At 44.4% G+C, this 22,735-nt stretch overlaps 1 protein-coding gene, 1 long non-coding RNA gene and 1 other non-coding gene across 4 annotated transcripts; 2 read left to right on the plus strand and 1 right to left on the minus strand.

The window, feature by feature from the left end:
* The first annotated feature begins 869 nt into the window (after window positions 1-869).
* Window positions 870-22,669, plus strand: LOC131485793 (uncharacterized). 2 transcript variants are annotated; one of them, XR_009249019.1, is made up of 4 exons: window positions 870-1,225; window positions 18,653-18,774; window positions 21,096-21,210; window positions 22,252-22,669. It is a non-coding gene; the product is annotated as an uncharacterized LOC131485793 (long non-coding RNA). The 2 variants fall into 2 exon arrangements; XR_009249018.1 differs by having other exon boundaries at window positions 21,096-22,669.
* LOC131486450 (small nucleolar RNA SNORA28) lies at window positions 12,371-12,495 on the plus strand. The gene has a single exon (XR_009249351.1). It is a non-coding gene; the product is annotated as a small nucleolar RNA SNORA28 (small nucleolar RNA).
* Window positions 14,011-15,208, minus strand: GTSF1L (gametocyte specific factor 1 like). The gene has a single exon (XM_058685684.1). It carries the CDS (start codon window positions 14,863-14,865, stop codon window positions 14,398-14,400), a length of 468 nt encoding a protein of 155 aa, XP_058541667.1. The 5' UTR covers window positions 14,866-15,208; the 3' UTR covers window positions 14,011-14,397.
* Window positions 22,670-22,735: the final 66 nt, after the last annotated feature.

A 22,735-nucleotide genomic window follows, 5' to 3' on the forward strand; every position in this document is an offset into this window, starting at 1 on the left:
CTAGGGTTCACTGTGACTCGGTAGGACACCTACATCAAAATCGGATGCAACAAGCCTCTGAGACCACCTGCCCTCCAGTCCTCCCACCCTAGATTTATCATAGGCTCCCAGAGAGCTGTTGTTAGGCAGGTGGTCAGTGGCTGCACCTCAGTGAGCTGGCCTACAATCCACCAGGGGCTTTCTGACAGTGCCTGCTCCCGGCTGCCTCGTCCACCTATGCCCAGGGCCTGTCCTGAGGCTCCCTGCTAATTGCAAACATGTTAACTTGCCACCTCTGGCGAACTCTGCACTGGAGCTGTTCTCTGCTTCATGCAGTAAGTGAACAGGCATCGAGGGTCCCCCGTGTGCCTGGTGTTGAGGATACAAGAATAAACGCCAAGACGCTTCCAAACAACCTTATTCTCACAGGGCTTAGATTCTAGAGAGGGCATAAGCCAACATCTGTACACAAGCCAGAGGGGCTTTGAAGAAAGAAAGCAGGGGAAACATGAATGGCATGGGGGCCAGGCTGCCTGCTAGGAGGAAAGGGAGGCTTGGGTGAGGAGGCCAGATGCAGCCCCTGGCCACCGTGGGGTCACCACGTGGGCCGCGGGGACTTGTTTACCAGGGTCGGTGCTGAGGGCGCCTTGCGGTTTGATTGGAAGTGTGGGAGCACACATTGCTCCAGTGGGGTCTGCAGCCCCTGGCTGGCCTGGGGAACTTGGTCAACCGGGTTGATCCAGGGCCCAGTGTTTCCTAGGCCAGTGCGACAAGCAAGAGGGAGTGATGATGAGGTGCTGAGGTGCCGGGTACCTGACTTCAGGGAGGGAGTAGGGCAGAAGACAGGTGGGAGGGAAAGGCGGGGTTCAATTAGGATGGCAGAGGCTGAGTGTCCTGACAAGATCCAGATGGTGGCTCAGTATCTGCTGGCTCACATGGCCTGGAGGTGAAGGAGACGGGGTCAGAGGAACAGAGGCTGCGGGATTGGATTCTGGCAACTGCTCTCTAAAAATTACTGCTTCTGGCAGCCACGCCCCTGCACGGGTCACGTGACTTACGAAGCCCAATGGGAAGCCCCTGATTGCCGCGTGAGGGATTGTGGGAAAGCCTGCTGAGAGAGGCGGGAATGACCAGGTGACTCCAGGCGCGTGAGCAGCGAGCACATCTTAAGCCATCCAGCCTCACCTGATCTGGCCCAGTCCGGAACTGCTGGGCTGACCACGGACTCTTGAGAAATAGGAAATCGGTATTGTTTTAAGTGCCACTAAGTTTGGGGGTGGTTTGTTGATACGGGCGCTGTTGCACAGTCAGCCGACGTTGGTCACGTGTCCTGGCCCTCACGGAGCGGAAGGCCACAGCCTGAGAGTTCAAGCCCGGGCTGGACTAGCACCAGGGTGGAAGAGCAAGGCGTGGCAGTGAGCAGCCCGTATGGCAGTCACGAAGAACTCCGAATGCGAAAATGGTGTTCTCAGCTCGAGGTTGCTGCTGGGGTTCGGGAGCAGGCTAGGCGCCCCCTGGGAGGAGCGGGGCAGGTGGACATTGCGCGACGCGGTGGGGACCTACGTTTAGCTACAGGGCGTCTGTATGATGTTTGAGATATGTCGTGCAACATTTATTTGCATTGTATATCTCCCCTTTAATAAAGGGAATTGTCTTCTAAGATGTTTTAATACATTTTTGACTATTTTTTATTTTAAAAGCCTCACATGAAATTCAAGTGACATAGAAGTGTATAAACTAGAATGCAGAAGTTCCCTCTCATCGATACACCCTCATTTTCCTCAGAGGTGACCACCACTAACGGTATAATGAAATGCTTCCCAGATTCTGCCATGCACCTGAATCACAGTAGGATCCTGTTAAAAGGCAGACTTTGGTCCAGGAGGCTTTTCAGGCAGGGCTTGGGTTTCTAATGAGTTTCCAGGTGATGCTGAATTGGGGACTGCACTTTGGGTAGTAGGGATTAGTGGTACTAATCATTCAGTTGATCAAAATCAGTGAGATATCTGGGGCCATTGGTATCTTGTCTTCTTCTGGGTCTCTACAACATCTCCTAGAGTTTCACTCACTCTAAGAACTCAGTCTGGGCAGATTCAGGCCAGCCCTGGCCATGTGGTTTACAGGGTGATAGCTCCCTGGACCCCTTCCACCTGCCCCTGATTCTCAGGCAGTGGGACATCCTCTTGGGAAGGGCCTGTCTAGTTGCAGTTACACCTGTATTGTACTGGCTTATTGTACATTATTGACTCTCCCATTTGCATGTAATATCCAAGGGAGCAGGGATGATACCAGCCATGTTCACGGCTTTATCCCCAGCGCTGATTAGTGACTGGCACATAGTAGGTGCTCAACAAATATTTGTTGAATGAATATGAAAACCAGGAGGGATCAGTGATGCTGTGGCCATTGTTGGGCATTCATGAGCTAAGGATCTCATGTTGGACTACTTGAGGTGGGGTTGTCCTCTTGCCAAGACCAACGAAAGATCTGACTTTCTGGTATGTGACCATAGGGCCTGACCAAAAAGTGTGTCTGAGAGTTGTATATGTATCTTGAGAGTCCCCCACTTCTTCCATTCCAGCCACCAGAGGTCCTTCCCAGAGTCATACCCCACCTTTTCCCAGATGCAGGCTTCCCTGTCCCAGGCTGGACCATGTCCTCCATCGTCACCTGTGCTGGAGTGCCCAGAGATTAAACTGACTCTGAAGGCCTGATACACAGTCTCTGCTTATGACTGATAATCACAGATCCCTTCTACGTGCCAGACTCAGTTTTGTTCCCTTTTTATTGTGGTTTAAAACATAACAAAGTTTACCATCTTAACCTTTCCTAAGTATACAGTTCAACCATGTTAACTATATGCACATTGTCATGCAACAGATAGCTAGAATTTTTTCAGCTTCTGAAATTGAAACTGGACCCATTAACTCCTCATTTCCCCCTCCCCCAGTCTCTGGAAACCACCATTCTACCTTCCAATTCTATGAATTTGACTACTCTTAAGTATCTTGTATAAAGTAGAATCATATTGTTTTGTGATAGCTGATTTAACTTCACATAATATCAAGGTTCATCCCTGTTGTAGTTTGTATCAGAATTTCCTTCCTTTTTAAAAAATTCTTTTTAAGTTTATTATTTTTTTGAGAGAGAGAGCACACTTGGGGAAGGGGCAGGGAGAGAGAAGGAGAGAGAGAATCCTAGGCAGGCTCTGCACCACCAGTGCTTGGACTCACGAACCAGACCCAAAATCATGACCTGAGCCGAAGTTGGATGCCTAGCCAACTGAGCCACACAGGCACCCCAGAATTTTCCTTTTTAAGGCTGAATAATATTCTACTGCATGTATAGACCACATTTTACTTACCCATTCATCTTTCTGTGAATGGACACAAGGTTGCTTTCACCTCTTGTCAGTTGTGAATAAGGCTGTCAATATGGGTGTGCAGATATCTCGAGATCCTGTTTTCAGTCCTTTTGGCTGTATACCCAGAAGTGGGATTGATGGATCATATGGTAATTCTTTTTTTTTTAATTACAAATTTTTTAGTGTTTATTTATTTTTGAGAGAGAGAGAGAGAGAGAGAGAGCACGAGCAGGGGAGGGGCAGAGAGAGAGAGGGAGACACAGGATCCAAAACAGGCTCCAGGCTCTGAGTTGTGAGCACAGAACCCTATGTGGTGTTCAAACTCATGAACCGCAAGATCATGACCTGAGCTGAAGTTGGACACTTAACTGACTGAGCCACCCAGTCTCCCCTAATTTTTTTTTAATGTTTATTTATTTTTGAGAGACAAAGTGCAAGCAGGGGAGAGGCAGACAGAGGGAGACAGAATCTGAAGCAGGCTCTAGGCTCTGAACTGTCAGCACAGAGCCCGTTGTGGGGCTTGAACTTGCTAAGCATGAGATCATGACCTGAGCCGAAGTTGGACGCTTAATCAACTGAGCTGCCAGGTGCCTTGGTAATCCTATTTTTAATTTTAGTTGTTTATATTTTGTTTCACTTAGGTTTTTGGTACTTCCAGGAAAAGCTGTGTGCTGGGCTCTTAGAGGTTTTGCAATGATGGTGTGGCTCTGTCACCACCTTGTGGCCATTAGTGTTTTTGCAGCAGCAGGTAAAGTGGGCCAAAGAAGTTTTTTTTTAGGTCTTGGAAAAGTCCTTGAAGCATTTTTCTGTTTTTCAGGCCTTCTCTCCAGCATCCTCGTCAAGCAGTTGTCTGACCTTTGCTTGAACACCTCCACTGATTGGGAGAGGTGGCTTTATTACTTATCAGCCAGCTCCATTGTTGGATACCAATTGTGAAGAAAAGGATTCTTTAGAGAAAAAATCCTCCCCCTTAGTAATATCAAATAGGAATAACTAAGGTGCATTGGGAGCTGGTTTGTGGGGAAATTGGAGACCCAGGAAAGGTATTTGATAGGCCAGGATGAGCTTGAGAGCCTGACTGCCAGAATTAGCCATTTTCTCAGCAGACCCTAGCATGAATCAATCTGTCCTGTTTCCATAGGTCACCAAGTCTCTGATTTAGAAATGACAGTGATTCAGCCTCCCCTAAAGATGGAGTTTATGTTTCCACCTTAGGCCATATGTGTTTTAAAATGATTAAAGCTGATTGGGGCACCTGGGTGGCTTAGATGGTTAAGCATCTGACTCTTCATCCCAGCTCAGATCTTCATTTCATGGTTGTGAGTTCAAGCCTTGCAATGGGCTCCATGCTGGGTGTGGAGCCTACTTAATAATAAGCTAATAAAGTAATTAAAGCTGAGTTTCAATCTGAGCTAAGAATGAAACTTTTCACTGATGTAGACCGGTGGTCTCAGCTGGTCAGGATGAAGGTGTTTTACGTGTATGTTAATTAAGGCTGCCCTATAGGTATCTAGGTTAAAGTATGCACCAAATGGAACAGTCTGACAAGGACTGGTGTAAAGGCTGAGTTGCAAGTGCATCTTCAGAAAGGCACAATTGAGCATATGTTTGTCCCCTCTCTGGGAAAGAGTCCCTGCCCCCTGCCCAGTGAGCAGCCTGGCCTGGTATCCAGTAGGTGCTCAGTAAATGTCTCATTCTGCCATGAAGTGATGTGGCAGTGAGAAAGGCCTTGGGAAGCTGGGACCAGAGGGGTAGGGGAAGCTTTGTCATTTTTTTAGTGTTGATTTCTATCTTAATTGTCCTGTGGTCAGAGAACATAGTCTCTGTGGTTTCAAGTCTTTGAAATTTGTTGAAACTTACTTTATGATCAAGCATACAGTCAATTTTGTAAGTGTTCCTCATGAGTCTGAAAAGAATGTATAGTCTTCAGGCATTGAGGGCAGTGTCCCATTTTTGACACATGCTAATCCTATTGTTTACATGTCCAATATCCTGGTTTTTTGTCTGCTTTTTGTAAACCTAGATTAGTCAACCTCCAAATGATGCATGGTAAGAATGTTGTTTCAAGCAGCTGAATGTTGGGGTGGTTTGTTACTCAGAATCATTATATGACAACTAGCTGATACACAAGGTAGACTTGTGTTCACTAGAAAGCCCTAGAAGGAACTTAGGAGACCTGGAGTTCCCAGAACTGGACTGGAAATGAGTGGGATGAAGGGTTCTAGAAGCCAGAGCCATGTGACTGTGCCTATGTCTTGATTATTCCCTAGGACATGGGGCAAGTTTTCTAGGGCTCTTCTGACTTTGGATCAGACGGACCTAGATGTGAATCCCAGCCTGGCTGTTACTGGCTATGTTTCTTTCCTGCTCTGAGCCTTGGTGTCCTCGTGATAAAATGGGGGAGAATCCTTAACCTTTCACATTGTTGAGAGAGAACACTGGCACACATCTGGGGCTTAGAAAATACGGGCTCTTAGCGATGCTACTACAAAATGCTTTCTCATTCCTTTCTCATGCTTAAGAAACCGTGCAGAGGAGGAGTTCGTATCCATGCTTCAGTGGAGTGCTCCAAGGGGAAGTTACCAGCTAGGGCCTGGGGCATGACTTGAGCCACTCTTCACTTGCAGGCTCGCACTTCAGTGTGCCCTGTTCTGTGTCATCACTTGCTTCATAGTTATCAGCCAGAGAAGCAGTGTGATGCAGGAGAGCATTAGGTATGGGTTCAGTTTTTAAAGACTTTCCATAAAAGTTCAACAGACAGACAAGTACACAAATCCCAAGTCTACAGCTGGATGAATCTTCACAAAGTAAACACAGTCATGTAACCAGCACCCACATCGAGAGAGAGAACATGACCAGCACCCCAGAAACTCCCCTTTCCATCCTGCCAAGGGTAACCATCACCCTGACCTTAAGCACCATAGATTATTTTGCCTTTTTAAAAAATGTTTTATTTTTATATTTTTGAGAGAGCAAGTGTGCCTGAGTGGGGGAGAAGCACAGAGAGAGGGGGACAGAGGATCCAAAATCAGCTCTGTGCTAATGGACTGCTAAACTGACTGAGCCAGCCAGGTGCCCTTGTTTTGCCTTAAAAATTTTTTTAATGTTTTTATTTTATTTTATTTTATTTTATTTTATTTTATTTTATTTTATTTTTTAACACTTATTTATTATTGAGAGACAGAGGGAGACAGAGCATGAGCAGGGGAGGGGCTGAGAGACGGGGAGACACAGAATCTGAAGCAGGCTCCAGGCTCTGAGCTGTCAGCACAGAGCCCGACATGGGGCTCGAACTCACAAACCGTGAGATCATGACCTGAGCCGAAGTCAGACGCTTAACTGACCGAGCCACCCAGACGCCCCTGTTTTTATTTTTGAGAGAGAGAGACGGAGTGTGAGTGGGGAAGGGGCAGAGAGAGGGGGAGACACAGAATGTGAAGCAGGCTTCAGGCTCTGAACTGTTGGCACAGAGCCTGACACAGGGCGGGGCTCAAACTCACAGATGGTGAGATCATGACCTGAGCTGAAGTTGGGTGCTTAACCTGCTGAGCCAGCTAAGTGCTCTCTGTTTTGCCTTTTTAATATTTTATTTTTATTTATTTATTTTTAAATATTTTATTTTTAAGTAATCTCTACCCCCAATATGGGGCTCAAACGTACAACCCCAAGATCAAGAGTCAAATGCTGTACAGACTGAGCCAGCCAGTTGACCCTGTTTTGTCTCTTGAAGCTTTTATTTTTACTTTACTTTTATTATTATTATTATTTTTTATTTGAGAGAGAGAGGTATGAGCTGGGGAGAGGGACAGAGGGAGAGAGAGAATCTAAAGCAGGCTCCAATCTCAGCATGGAGCTCGATGTGGGGCATGACCTCAACCTCTGCTGAAATGAAGAGCTGCCATTCAACTGACTGAACCACCCAGGTGCCGCTTGCCTTTTTTTTTTTTTTTTTTTTTGTTAAACATTGTATAAACCAAATTTCCTATTACAAAATATTTACCCATGTTGATTTGGGTAGTTGCAATTTGTTTACTCTCATGACTATATAGTGTTCCATTATATGGCTTCTGCACAATTTGCTCATTCTTGTGAAAGGCATGGGGAAAGTCTCTGGATTGGCTATTATAAATAGAACTGTTATGAACAGCTTGTCCTAACCTTTTGGTGAGCTCATGTACACATTTCTGGTTTATGCCTTTCTAGGAGTGGAATTGTTGGGGATGGGTTTAAATTCATCAGGCCACTTGCCACTTACAAGCTTTGTGAACCAGTGCAGGTTATTTAGCTTCTCTGAGACTCCTTTCTCACGTCTGTATATTGGAAATAGAAATAGTTGCCCCTCTGTGTTGTGGCCAGGCCTTAATAAAACAATATCTACAAGGCGCCTGGCTCCAATGTAGCTCCCCTTTCTTTCCTCCCCCCTCTGCCATGCCAGAGCCCCCTCTGCCCTAGGACACGGCTCTGCTGCTAGGCTCCCCATTTGCCAGGAATCCTCTACACGAACCTGGGAAGCTTGTCTACTGCCCAGGGCTCGTGAGTGCTTTTCCCCGGCCATGGGCTCTCCTCTCTGATTCAGCCACAGGTCCAGCCCAGCACTAGCTTGCTATGGTCACCATCACTGCTAACAAATGTTTTTATGATGGTCTCAGTAAAAGTGTGCTCTGCAGCCAGTGTTCTCTGGAGACTGGCCCAGTAGAGGCAAGAGGACTGAGGGGAGGGAACAGCTAGCTGGCTGAGATCCAGCCCAGGAGTTTAGAACAGACATACCTTTCTTGCCTGGTCTTTCTTCCCTGATGTCCAGGCAGGAGTTTTTCTTAAGCCCTTGTATTCCTTACTTTCCTGAAACACTTCAAGTCAGGCCATGAGGGTCATTGGCCAGCTGGGGAATTGCCTACAGGGAGCTCTGTTAAGATAGAGCTGACTTCTGTCCTCTGTGTAATGGCAGCCTGGAGCGTTGTGTTGAGAAAGATTCTGAAGGTATTGTCCAGGCTCAGGAAAATGTGCTCTGATTGGTTAGTTATGTCTGTTATATGCATGGGGGTTGGTGGTAGCAGCATACATTTCACGTATTTGCCTCTATCTTTGGCTTAAAGGTATTGGTTAGTACTGCTCAGAATAGAAATGTATTTGATTTAGAGAAGTAAATGGAATGTTTTTAAATAGGTGGGCTAAGTCTATTTTCATTTATATGATTATTGACATCTGGGTTGATTTCTACCATTATATTTTGTGTTTTCACTATTGTTTCCCCCTTTTCTTTTTTTCTATTTTAAGTTTATTTTTATTTATTTAGAGAGAGATAGAAGTAAGCAGGGGAGGGGCAGAGAGAGAGGGAGACAGAATCTCAAGTAGATTCGGCACTGTCAGTGCAGAGCCCAGTGCGGGACTCGAAATCAAACTGTGACATCATGACCTGAGCCAAAATCAAGACTCAGATGCTCAACCGACTGAGTCACCCAGGCACCTCCTCCCCTTTCTTTTCTCTGTTGGATTTATACGTTTTTTTAAAGGTTTTTTTGAAATAGAGTGCACATGAGAGCAGAGGAGGAGCAGAGAAAATGTGAGACAGAGGATCCGAAGCAGGCTCAGTGCTGTCAGTGCAGAGCCTGATGCGGGGCTCAAACTCTCAAACCATGAGATCAGGACCTACGCCATAGTTGGATGCTTTACTGACTGAGCCACCCAAGCACCCCAAATTTATAAAGTTTTCTGTAATATCCTGGTCTGTTTTCTTTTCTTGCCTGGTTTGAATCATATAAAAAAATTTCTCTTATTTTAGAGGCTATTAAAAAATTTTAATATGCATATCTGTTATTGCTTCTGTCCTGAACAATGTCCTTTTCTGGCCTATTTTTTTTTCTTCTTTTTATAAAAAAGTTTTAATGTTTATTTATTTTTGAGAGAGAGACAGAATGGAGCAGACGAGGGGTAGAGAGAGGGACACACACACAGAATATGAAGCAGGCTCCAGGCTCCGAGCACAGAGCCCGATTCAGGGCTTGAACCCACAAACCATGAGATCATGACCTGAGCTAAAGTCTGATGCTTAACTGACTGAGCCAACCAGGTGCCACTTTCCTGACCTATTTTCATTGAGAAGTTTTGTTTTATCATTTTAAATGCAAAATTGATGATTTTCTCAGTTAACTTTGTGTACGTATTTTATAAGTTTACTTACTCATCTTGTTTCTCTTAGCCCATTACATATTCTTTTTGCTGAATAATACCACCATTTCTGCTACTAGTAGGTAGCATTAGTCAGGAGCTTTCTACGTGCTAGACACTGTCCTGATAATCCTGCATGTCATCCCTTAATCTTCCCCACAGTCCCATGAGTTTGTCATCCCTACCTTGTGGATGAGGAAACAGAATCCCAGAAAGGGTAGGGTATCCCTGAGTCCTAACATTAGTAAGAAGTGTGGCTGGGCTTCAGTCCTGGCTATTGTGTTGCTCTTTGCTCAGTGTATTTACATTTTTTGTTTTGAAATCATTTTAGATTTACAGAAAATTTGCAAAGACAGTACGAAGAATTCCCATATATTCTCCACCCAGCTTTCCCTAGTGTTAACATCTTAACGAAAGCATGTGGTACATTTAGCAAAACTAAGAAATTCACATTAGTACAATAGTAGTAACTACAGACTTTATTTGGATTTTACCAGTTTTTCCACTTATGTCCTTTTCTTTTCCAGGATCCAATCTGGGATCCCACATTGCATTTTAGTACATGTATGTATATTTAAAAATATTTTTAGTATGGAAGACTTCAAATTTATATCAAATGGAGAGAATAGTAAAATTTATCTATCACTCGGCATCAAGAATGATTAATTCATGACCAATTTGTTTCATTCACACCCAAACCAAATTACTTTTTTCTTTTTCTTGGTCCTGGTGGCCAGTAGTTTACAGATATATGCCCTACACATGACCTTCTTATTTAATTTCCTTTCTGTATGTCAGTTCTCTAATTCATGCACTTTACAGACTTTCTAGGGGCAACAACTAGAACAACTTGCTCTTCTTTCTTCTTCTTCACCTTCTTCTTCTTCTTCTTCTTCTTCTTCTTCTTCTTCTTCTTCTTCCTCTTCCTCTTCCTCTTCCTCTTCCCCTTCCCCTTTCCCTTCCCCTTCTTCTTCTTCTTCTTTTTGCAAGAAGAAATCTTTATTTCCCACTTTGTAGAAAGAATTGAGAGGCCCAGGGTTGGCAAAGTTATGATTACTTAAAAATAACTTAGCAGTTAAGATTTCCTCCTGAAAAACTTTCTTTTTTTTTTTTTTTGTTATATGAAATTTATTGTCAAATTGGTTTCCATACAACACCCAGTGCTCATCCCCAAAGGTGCCCTCCTCAATACCCATCACCCACCCTCCCCTCCCTCCCACCCCCACCCCCCATCAACCCTCAGTTTGTTCTCAGTTTTTAACCGTCTCTTATGCTTTGGCTCTCTCCCACTCTAGCCTCTTTTTTTTTTTTTTCCCTTCCCCTCCCCCATGGGTTTCTGTTAAGTTTCTCAGGATCCACATAAGAGTGAAACCATATGGTATCTGTCTTTCTCTGTATGGCTTATTTCACTTAGCATCACACTCTCCAGTTCCATCCACATTGCTACAAAAGGCCATATTTCATTCTTTCTCATTGCCACGTAGTATTCCATTGTGTATATAAACCACAATTTCTTTTTTTTTTTTTTAATTTTTTTTAACGTTTTATTTATTTTTGAGACAGGGAGAGACAGAGCATGAACAGGGGAGGGTCAGAGAGAGGGAGACACAGAATCTGAAGCAGGCTCCAGGCTCCGAGCTGTCAGCACAGAACCCGACGCGGGGCTCGAACTCACGGACCGCGAGATCATGACCTGAGCCGAAGTCGGCCGCTTAACCAACTGAGCCACCCAGGCGCCCCTAAACCACAATTTCTTTATCCATTCATCAGTTGATGGACATTTAGGCTCTTTCCATAATTTGGCTATTGTTGAGAGTGCTGCTATAAACATTGGGGTACAAATGCCCCTATGCATCAGTACTCCTGTATCCCTTGGGTAAATTCCCAGCAGTGCTATTGCTGGGTCATAGGGTAGGTCTATTTTTAATTTTCTGAGGAACCTCCACACTGCTTTCCAGAGTGGCTGCACCAGTTTGCATTCCCACCAACAGTGCAAGAGGGTTCCCGTTTCTCCACATCCTCTCCAGCATCTATAGTCTCCTGATTTGTTCATTTTGGCCACTCTGACTGGCGTGAGGTGATATCTGAGTGTGGTGTTGATTTGTATTTCCCTGATGAGGAGCGACGTTGAGCATCTTTTCATGTGCCTGTTGGCCATCCGGATGTCTTCTTTAGAGAAGTGTCTATTCATGTTTTCTGCCCATTTCTTCACTGGGTTGTTTTTCGGGTGTGGAGTTTGGTGAGCTCTTTATAGATTTTGGATACTAGCCCTTTGTCCGATATGTCATTTGCAAATATCTTTTCCCATTCCGTTGGTTGCCGTTTAGTTTTGTTGGTTGTTTCCTTTGCTGTGCACAAGCTTTTTATCTTCATAAGGTCCCAGTAATTCACTTTTGCTTTTAATTCCCTTGCCTTTGGGGATGTGTCGAGTAAGAGATTGCTACGGCTGAGGTCAGAGAGGTCTTTTCCTACTTTCTCCTCTAAGGTTTTGATGGTTTCCTGTCTCACATTCAGGTCCTTTATCCATTTTGAGTTTATTTTTGTGAATGGTGTGAGAAAGTGGTCTAGTTTCAACCTTCTGCATGTTGCTGTCCAGTTCTCCCAGCACCATTTGTTAAAGAGACTGTCTTTTTTCCATTGGATGTTCTTTCCTGCTTTGTCAAAGATGAGTTAGCCATACGTTTGTGGGTCTAGTTCTGGGGTTTCTATTCTATTCCATTGGTCTATGTGTCTGTTTTTGTGCCACTGAAAAACTTTCAAAAGACTTAAGTCTTTCACTGTTTTAAAAACGTGTATTTTAATTTTTACCAGATAGTATATTCACATGTATTCACATGTAAAAGGTACTGAAGGGTTGGTTGCAGGCAGTGCTCCATGGCAGATGATTGAAATTGTCTAACACAACATGAACTTGCTATAGCAAGAAGGTTTAACCTATTCAGGTGTTTTCTCCCCATGAGATCAGCTGTTGCATATACTTAAACAGTGTTGCAGCTGTCGCTAAAGTGCACTTGAGATATGCCCTTGTACAGACTCATGAGGGAGGAAAAAGAGTGTCGGGAGTACCCACCTTCACAAACTACATGGTCTTCTGAGGCATCCCACTTCATTTCAATCTTCCCTAACAGTTAATACCTCTACTGTTTGGGGACATTCCTTTTTTTTTTTTTTTTTTTAAGTTACTTATTTATTTTGAGAGAGACAGAGAGTGCAAGTGGGGAAGGGGCAGAGGGGGTGAGTACAGAGGGACAGAGGATCCTAAGCAGGCTCTGTGCTGACAGTAGAGACCCTGATGTAGGGCTTGAGTTCATGAACTATGAGATGATGACCTGAGCTGAAGTCTGACACTTAATCAACCAGGCCACCCAGGCGCCCCTGGGACATTCCATTCTTAGCATGAATTTCTTACATATGAAATAACAGTAGATGAATTTGATCTGTGAATCCTCTTAGAATTGGAGGTAGCATTGGGTTAGTGTATGGTTTTCTGAGGGGAGGGTTCCAAAGCAAAAGGGGACAGGGTTTTAAATGTTCATGAGACACAATGAGGTGTAATGTAAACCACAGAATTAAACTTTTACTTCCTTCTTTTTTCTATGTAGAAAAAAAAATAAAAGGTACTAAAGTGTCTGTAGACTAAAGTCTCTCTCCCCTGACTTTCTGTCACCTAGTTGCCTTCCCTGGAGAGAGCTGATCATTTTCTTTCTTTTTTTTTTTTAAAGATTTTTTTTAAGTGTATTTATTTATTTTGAGAGACAGAGAGTGCGAGTCAGGGAGGAGAGAGGAGAAAGAGAACACCAAGCAGGCTCTGTGCTGTGAGCACAGGGCCTCACATGGGGCTTGATCTCACAGACAGTGAGATCATGACCTGAGCAGAGATCAGGAGTCAGACACTTAACCAAATGAGCCCCCAGCTGCCCTGAGAGCTGGTAAGTTTCTAGGGAAGAGACTAACAAACTTTTTCTGTGAGGGATCAGTTAGACATTGTATGCTTTGTAGGTAGACCGCTGTCCTAGTGTATCCTTGAGAGAAATGTTATGCAAATATAAGCCCATACGTGCATATGTTCTTTCCCACAACTGGGCAAAAATGGTAGCATAATATACAGAATGTTCTGGACTTGGCTTTTATCAGTTAAACCAGGAGTTGGCAAACTGTGTCCCACAGGCCAAATCTAGCCTGTTACGAGTTTCTATAAATAGGTTTATTGGAACCTATATTTATTTGTTTACATATTGTTTGTGGCTGCTTCCATGCCACTAAGGCAGAGCTGAATAGCTGTGACAGAGAACATGTGGTTTATAAAGCCTCTGGCCTTTTTTGTTTGCTCTCTGGGCTATTAGAGAAAATGCTTGCTGGTGTCTGAGTTAAACACTATGTTTTAGCCTTTCTAAGCCAGTATTGAAAGCGCTGCCTCACCCTTTCTCATGGCAGCATACTATTTCTGTATATGGCTGCACCGTAATTCATTTAATCAAACCCTCTCGCAAGAGGTATTTGGATCATTTCTGACTGACCTTTACTGCTACAAATAACATGGCAGTGGGTAACCTTGCACTCACTTCTTCTTCTGCAAGTGTGAATATATTTACAGGATGCATTCCTAGAAGTAGAATCGCGCCATCGAAGCAGAGCACACTGGTCATTTTGACAGCTTCTGTCAAATTGCCCTCCGCAGAGATTTATCAGCTTACCTTCTCACCAATGTTACGAAAGTGCCTGTTTGCCCCATCTTTGCCAGCAGAATGTCCTGCCAGCCTTTAGATCTTTACCAACTGCTTCATGAAAAACGAGGTGTCCCAGGTGGCTCACTTCGCACTTTTATTCTGGGGAGTTGCATCTCCTTTCCGGCATTTAAGAGGCAAGCGCTGCTTTCTGCTGCTGGTGGTTTATCCTCCTGGTCTGAGAGTCTTCTGGGGGGTGTCAGTCTTGGGGAATGGGCCTCTCTCTCTCTCTGGCTCTCTTATGTCACTTTCGCAAACAAGCTTTTGGGGAACAAAAGTTTTAAGGACAAACGTGGGATGGCAGTTAGTGCTGTCGACATTCCAGACGTCAGAACTGGGGAGCCAGGGGTGCTCTGGAGGGATATTTCCACTCTGCTCTGAACTTGGAAGGCTAACTTTCAGGGGGCACAGGCTGTCCTCTTCCTCCATTGTGCTTCTGCTGACACAGACAGCCTCGTGCTCCTCCAGCTTTTTGATGGGGACCACGTGGCAGGCGTTGTATTTGCAGCTGGCCATCTTTTTGGCTTTCTTGGGGTTCTTTCTCCTGCAGGATGCCAGGTGGTACTGAAATCTGCTGAGTGGGACTCGGTGGTGCAGGTTGTAAGGGCAAATTTCTAAGGCTTCTGGCTCCATGAGAGATTGTTCTTGAGGCAGAGTAACTCACTTCCCAGATTCAAAATGAAACGCCCCTGTTGGAAGAGCCCTTGGTAAGGAGGATGGAGCTGTCTTCTGCCCAGAGTTGGCCCTTAGAACTCTGTTGGCCAAGGTCTTAACAACTCATGTTTCCGGTGCTCTGCAACCACAAGTGGTGGGTTAGGAAAGGGACAAGGAACTGTCAGGGGCAGCTGCACAGAGAGCAGAGTTACACAGAAGAACCGTATAAAGCACATGTGAGAGCCAGAACACCACAGCAGCCCCACAGGAAGGTGAAGGGGGTACATGCCAGCTCCGCTTGATTCCTACAGGTACACTGTGTGATGTCAGGGAACAGTCGTGAATGGTCACAATGGGCAGCTGGAGTCATCAGTGAAAGGCCACTTGTCCATCGCTTTCAAGAGGTGGGGTAGCTTTGGGGAAAGCTGCCATTCAAAATTGCTGGTGACGTGTCTTTTGTCATTTAACTGTTTCTAAACTTATATGTTTAATGTAATTCCTGATATATTTGAGTTTAAATCTATTATATTGTGCTTCCTGACCTATTCTTTGGTTGATTTTTTTCTCTCTTCCTTCCTAATTTTAGATAGTTTAAAAAAATTCTTTCCATTTCCCCCACGGTTTTGTAAGTTACACATTCTCTAATCATTAGTAGTTACTTTACAGATTGAAACATTCCTAAATAACTTACCAAGGTTTGAAGTTCATAAAAGTCTCATCCTCTTTCCAAGTAGTACAGGACTTTCTCTACATACACTTTCCTCTTGACTTATTATGTTATTATTTTAAGCCTAATTTTAAAAAGTTGCCCAGACAGCATTGCTACTGTCATTCCACACGGTCCAGGTTTGTTGCCACTTGTCCTCATGTTGACTTCTCTCTGCTGCTTGTATTTCAGACCTGCCACGTGGGATCACTTGGTTTCCGTTAGAGGTTTACCTTTTAGAGTTTTCTCCTGATGAACTCTTTTGGTTTTGTTTGTCTGAAATCGTCTTTATCTTATCCTCCTTCTTGAAGAATAACTTTGTGGAGTATAGTTGTGCTATTTTCCTTTCTTCACTGAAGCGGAGTTCAGTTTCTTCCAGCTTCCACTAGGGTTGAGAATTCAGAATTCCACCACTACCTAACTTCTTGTGAAGGTAATCTGTTTCTTTTCATGTCTCTTTTAAAGAACTTTTCTTTCTCTTTAGTTTTTCTGTAGTTTCACTATCATGTTGACATGTGGGTCTCTTTTTTTATTTATTCTTTGTTTTTACTTTTAGACCTCTGGAATCTGTGGATTAGTGTCTTTCATTAGTTTTGGGAAATGTTCAGCCATTGTCTCTTCAAATATTGCTTCTACCTTATTCTCGTACTTCCACTGAAATGATACATGTCACTTCCGCCGACATTTCATTGTCCTGAGTGAGCCTTCTGGCCACACTACACTCTTGGTCAAAGAGGTACAGTCCTATTGTGTACCCAGAAGGAGGAGAATAGGAACCTTGTCAAGAGTCCTAAAAGGTACCGGGCTGCTCAGTCTGTGGAGTGTGTGACTCTTGATCTCAGGGTTGTGGGCTCGAGCCCCATGTTGGGTGTAGAGATTACTTAAAAATAAAATCTTTAAAAAAAAAGTCCTAAGAACGTCCTGTGTCTCCTTGTCACCAATATTTGTTTCCCTTTTCTCCACACACACATAACATACTCCCTCCATCTCCAAGGGAGAAAACCCAAAGTCCTAACTTAGAGTGGGGGATAAACACCTTGGTCAGTGCTCACGGGGGGCTGCTTGCGTTCTGGCAGGAACTTACTCTAGAATGCTGGGCATTCTAGTGCTTCCAACCAACCTGTTGCTGTGAGGAATGAGGGGCTCACGGAGTCGTGCTCACTGTACCCCCTTTACTCCCCATCCCCCTAGGGATAGCTCCTGGTATACTTTGTTGAGAAGGTGTCCTTGGTAAATTGTAACTTCCATTCCATTTATGGGATAGAGTGCCCATTTTCTGTAAGCCTGCAACCCAGTATTGGAGGAGGTATGACACTGGCCCTGCTGGGAGTTAACATGTGGTTTGGTATCTGCTCTTCCATTCCCCCAAAGCCTGGCACAGTTTGTGGGCGATGCTTACAATGCTTTTTCAGTTCCTAGTCCCGTAGCCTTTTTCATGCTTATGACCAGGGCTGACCCAGACACTGAGTAATTCAGGCATGTGTAAGTCTGCAAATGGAGATGATAATGAAAGCACTTCACCCGTCATTGAAATCCACATAATAAGGAATGGGGCATTAGCTATTGCAGGCTTCTTTGTGGCCAAGTACCCATTAGTGTGGCAGGCCAGCATTTAGTCCATTATGGAGAGAGGGAAGACTGGACTTGATAATGCTTCTAATGGACATCTTGAATGGTCTGCAAGCCTGCAGCCTTCTCCCAGCATCTGTTCTGAGCCTGGGACCTGACAGGTTGCTCACCATGGAAACTTGAAGGGAGCGAGGGCTGCAGACACACCTATCTAAGCAGCACTTTCTGGGCCTGTCTGCACCTACATGACCAATAATGCAAGTGAGGTCAGATTCTGCTCATTACCCTCCCGCACTTACCCTCTTGAGAGGTGCTACCGACAGATGGTAATGCAGGCGTGGAGAGAGAAGGTCATGGAGCATGCAGGAATAATGTTTTCTGAAAATGCACAGTTGTGTGTCTTGGCCAGCCAAGTCATCACTTGTCATTATGGGGTGGGATGGAGCCATTAGAGGATTAGAGTCACAAGCTTGGGAGGACGTATTACATCAAGATTGGCTTCTCTCCCAGGGCTGGCATCCCTTCTGGAACATCCCTGGAGGATGGTCATATGGTGACAGGGAGCTCCCTACTCCCTAGAGAGTTTTGCTGTGGGTTTCTTACACTGAGCTGAGCCAAGCAGCCTCCTCATACCCCTTAGCATGTCAGTGTGAACTCTGTGCCCTCTGCTCTGGGAACATCCTTCAGTATGTAAGGATATCCCAAACATACCAAACTCATGTCATGTGTATGTGGCGCTGGGGTGTGTTGTCCACTCCATTTCTGGCTCCCAGTGTCTCCCTGCATGTCCAGCAGACAGGTGTGGACAGCCTAGATAGCCCCCCCTGAGAACTCGAATTCTGGCCTGGGATTTCCTCTATGCTGTCTTCTGCCGGCTGCTCTTTGCTCAAGGCTGCCCTGGTCTCAGCCCACTGGGCTCCTGCTAGCCCCTTTGACTTGAGGACTTTATTTTGAAAACCCTCCCTGTTGCGTGGTACAGTGCTGCTCAAACTGTAACATGCATACGAATCGCCTGGGATCTTGTTAAGATGCCAGGCTGGGTGAAGTTTTTGGTTATCTCTGTCAGGTTTATGTATCATGGCTGTGCTAGATTTGTAGATGAGTTGGAGCACATTTTATCTTTTTCTGCTTTCTGGGTAGTTAAACAGCCTAGGAACATTGTTGGAAAGTTTTAAAGAACTTGTCTACTGAACACTCTGACTCCTAACACTTTTGGGAAATAGTTCTATGTCCATGTTCACCTTGGTTCCATGGTTTTCTGCTTCTCTTGGCAATTCTCACTTTTCTAGAAAAATATGCTGTTAGGGACTGAATTGTGTCCCCCTGCCCCCCCAATTCATGTGTGGAGGCCCTATCTTCAATGCGATGGTATTTGTAGGGGCCTTTAGGGAAGTAATTCAAGTTAAATGAGATATAAGGGTGGGGCCCTCATCCAGTAGAGCTGGTGTCCTTATAAGAAAAGAATGAGACTGCAGAGATATCTCTCCACAGGAGCACAGAGGAGAGGCCATATGAGGACATGGTGAGGTGGCCATCTGCAAGCCGGGAAGAGAGATCCTACCAGACACCAACCCTGCCAGCACTGTGATCTTGAACTTCCAGCCTCCAGAATTGTGAGAAAATGAACTTTTGTAGTTTAAGCTACCCAATCAGTGGTATTTTGTTATGCAGCCTGAGCAGACTGATATACAGGCATTCCCCACTGAACATTCTAGATAAACTAGGATACTGTGTGTATTGTTTATCTCTTATAATTTGAAAACTCTTCTCCGCATCTTTGGTTAAATTTCCTTTACTTTTCTAATTTTTATTTATTTTTTTGTACTCTCTCTCTTTCATGCTCCCTGCCCTCTCTCTTTATTGGGATTTTACAAGTCTAGGTATCTTACAGCTCTTTACAAGGAGCAGAGTCTTTGATTTACCAGTTCTGATTTTTATGTTTTCTAGTTCATTAACTTTTACCTTAACTTTTAATTCTTTCCCTGAGTTTATCTTGTTGCTTATTTTCCAGCTTCTTGAGTTGGATGCTTCATTTACTTTCAGTCTTCCTTATTTTATAACAAAAACATTTAGAGCTACAGGCAGTGTATAGTTACATTCCATGAGTTTTGCTATGCAGAGATCCAATTGTCATTATGTTCTGAATGGCCTATAATTGCAGTTTTGTTCCCTTCCTTGACTTGAGTTATTTAGGAATAAATTTCCAAGTGATTTAATTTTTTTCATTTATCCTTTGGTTTTTAATCTCTGTTTTTATTGCATTGTGGTCAGATAATGTGACCAAAGAGGATTGCTCGTTAGTATCTCTGAGGTTTCCTTGTGGCCTTGAATGTCATCAGTTTTAGTCACTTCCTTACAGATGTTTGAATTAAATGTCTTTTCTGTTTGTATGTATTTATTATGTGAAGCTGGAACATGAGTTCTACAGGGAGCTGGAATATTATATCCCTTTCCTGGGGAATCGCCATGTCTGTCCACATGATCCAGGAAGTTCTAGGTAAAACAGACTGTGTACCTTCATTTAGCTCAGTGTTTCTGAGCCTCAGTTTCTCTTAACGCCTCATAGTGTCTTGAACAGCCAGTTTTCCATGGAAAGTATTTCAGAGAATTTTGTTTTAAGGTCTACTCTTACTCCTTGAGGGACAACTATTTATGAAAGGTCCTAGTACTCAGGCCCCTCCCTTTGGACCTCTGAGCCCATTCTTGAGTTCCTGTTGCTTCTCTGTTCATTTTAGAGAAGGGGGCACTGCAGTGGGGGATGTCTATGTATCTCTGTAGGAAGCTGTACCAGTCTCAGCGCAGATAGGATTTGCTGTCCTTTTGTTTTGTTACCTTGGAGGCTGAATTGTCTGAAGCACCCAGCCAAGGGTTAACATCAACACCAAGCGTTGGTCCCCTACAGCTGCTCTGAAGCATTAACCTTCCTACTGCTTATTGCTTTGAGCTTGTCCATTGCATGGAGTCCTGCTGGAGATGTAGCTCTGTTTTCACTTGGGTTTCCCCAGAAGCAGAACCTGAGATAAGGATTCAGACTCAAGTAGTGTCTTCAGGTAAGTCTCTAGAGAGCGGGGAAGTGAGATATATCTGTATACGTATATGAATATTTTAAAAGAATGAGACAAACACTGTCATGGTATGTCTTCTGTACTTTCTAAAGCTTTCAATGCACATATTTTTCCATAATAAGAAAACCAAGCAAAAATTGTATTCAGAAAAATATATATGGAAACTAGCAAAGGCTGGCAAAGATTAAAGTGTGAGTGGTTAATCCAGCTACCTCGGTGGGCATCTGAAGGCCTTTGGGGAAATAATGGGGAATGCCTACACATTTTGGAATTGCCCCACCCAAGGGGTCAGGGAGCTGGAACACGTATACCCCGACTTCCACAAGACTCATCTGTTGACAGTTATGTCAGGGGGTTTATAAGTTCCTTGGCCCTTCTGACCTTCCAAGCATGGGCAGTCTTGGTACTACAAATAGATGTGGAGACTGGAGGTTAGGCAGAACATACCGGATCTTCCATATGGGAGGGGAACCCATGGATGGGACCATGCATATGGGAGGGGCACTGACTGCCTCTGCTCCAGGGTCCTTTCAGCTTACTCACACATCTATTTCTTCTTATTTGGTGATTTACGGCACAGCCAGTCCAACAAATGTTTAATGACCAGTTCTTAAAAAAAAAAAAAAAGTCCCCAACCTATCGCATCTGCTGATTTCCATGGTGTAAACTCTCCCACTGTAGCTACCAGTGGTTTCACAAGGAGCTGGCAAGATCCAGCTTTCCCAGCACACGACTAGCCAGCGCTTCACTGGGTGGGCTTTCCTAGCATTATGTCTCACTTGAAGGATTCTAGCATGTGGTCTGGGCTCCTCCCTCGTTTATATACTAATACAGATTTTTCTGTGTTTTTCCTTTGACCATTTCGGCAGGCATCTGGCAAAAAGCAGTTAAGAGTACACCACTGTCAGTCATCTGGAAATCCTTTCACTTTTAACCTTTCCGTGGCATTTCACTGCATGTGGGCTTTTCGTAAACAGCACTTATGTGAGTACGGGGAGGGGAAGCCACTGCCCTTTGCTTGCTCTGACATCTCCCCGGGAGGAGCTGCTGACCGCGCAGGCCAGATTGCAGATTGATAAATCCACTCTTCCTCATCTTCCGCATCCCCCCTGCCGTGTGGCAGGGTGGGGGTTGTGTGCCAGCTTCCCCTTCCTCGGCTCTCATTTTCTGATTCACCTGCTATGGTGTGCCGGGTAGCTATATACAATACAGAACACCCAGTTAAACTTGAATTCCCGATAAACAGTGACACTTTTTTAGTGCAAGTATGTTCTAAATATTGCATGGGATATGTTTATGCTAAGTAATTACTTGGTGTGTGTCTGAAATTTGCATTTAAATGGGAATCCAGTATTTTTACTTGCTATATGTGGCAATCTAGGTACTGGTGACTTTGTTCTAGGGGACCACTAGAATAGCTGGCTGTCAGATTTGGATTTGGGTTTTCATGGAACCTGTGGTTAGGGCTCACGCCCAATCATAATAATGTGGAAACTTGTTTACCATTTTCCTTTGTTTCTGGAGAGTCTGTGCCTTGGGCACTTTGTAAGGAAGAGTGGATGGCAGGGTGGGATTTAGTGTTCCTGGGTCCTCTAGCATGCTACCGTGGAACACTGGGAAAATCTCACTTTTTGGTTAAAAATTTGGATTTTGGTTTTGGGTCCATCCTGAGTCTTGAATTTAATCTGTGCACATTTATTGTGGCACCTATTATGTTCGGTCTTACTTCTGTCATTTTGTTAGTGCTGTTGTTTTTAATGAGCCATGTTTTCTTGAGTCAGTTTTATTTGTGGGTTAGAAGTCCTGCCTCTTTTATTAATTGTACCCAAGGTTACAAAAATCTTGGATTGCCCATCATATGCTTTTCCTGCCTCTCACATATCTCATGTCTTTGAAACAATTTGGGATAAAGAACCGCATGACTATGATCATGGTTATTCATAATAATTGACTACTGCTCAAAATGAGACCCAAAGAAGGAAGGTGGCAGGGAGGAAACACCCCTACTTCTCTCTTGCCTTCCAGCCTCCACTACCAGAAGCCAGCCAACAAGGGTGTCCACAGAGCCAACCTTCAGGACACAGAGCAGGGTAGGAAAATGGGTGGGTAGAGACTGGGGATGAAGAGCTGGCACACCCTTCTAACTGAACAGATGAGGAGATGGAGGCCTAGACAGGGGAAGGACTTGCCGAAAGTCTCTTAGCAATTGAAGGACAAAATGAGGGCTTTACCCCCAGACCTCTTCATTCCCATATTTGATCTCAAAACTATACTGCTTTTGGGCGCCTGGATGGCTCAGTTGGTTAGGTGGCCGACTTTGGCTCAGGACACAAGTTCAAGCCCCGCGTCAGGCTCTGTGCTGACAGCTCAGAGCCTGGAGCCTGCTGCAGATTCTGTGTGTCTCTTTGCCCCTCCCCTCCTCACGCTCTGTCTCTCTCTTTCTCTCAAAAACAAATAAAAAAGCATAAAAAAATTTAAAAACAAAACAAAACACAAAACACTGTACTGC

The sequence above is a fragment of the Neofelis nebulosa genome, chromosome 9, assembly GCF_028018385.1.
Source record: "Neofelis nebulosa isolate mNeoNeb1 chromosome 9, mNeoNeb1.pri, whole genome shotgun sequence".
NCBI lineage: Eukaryota > Metazoa > Chordata > Mammalia > Carnivora > Felidae > Neofelis > Neofelis nebulosa.

Coding starts and splice junctions, on each gene's coding strand:
- GTSF1L (XM_058685684.1), bottom strand. CDS start 14,865: ATGGAGCCAGAAGCCTTAGAAATTTGCCCTTACAACCTGCACCACCGA.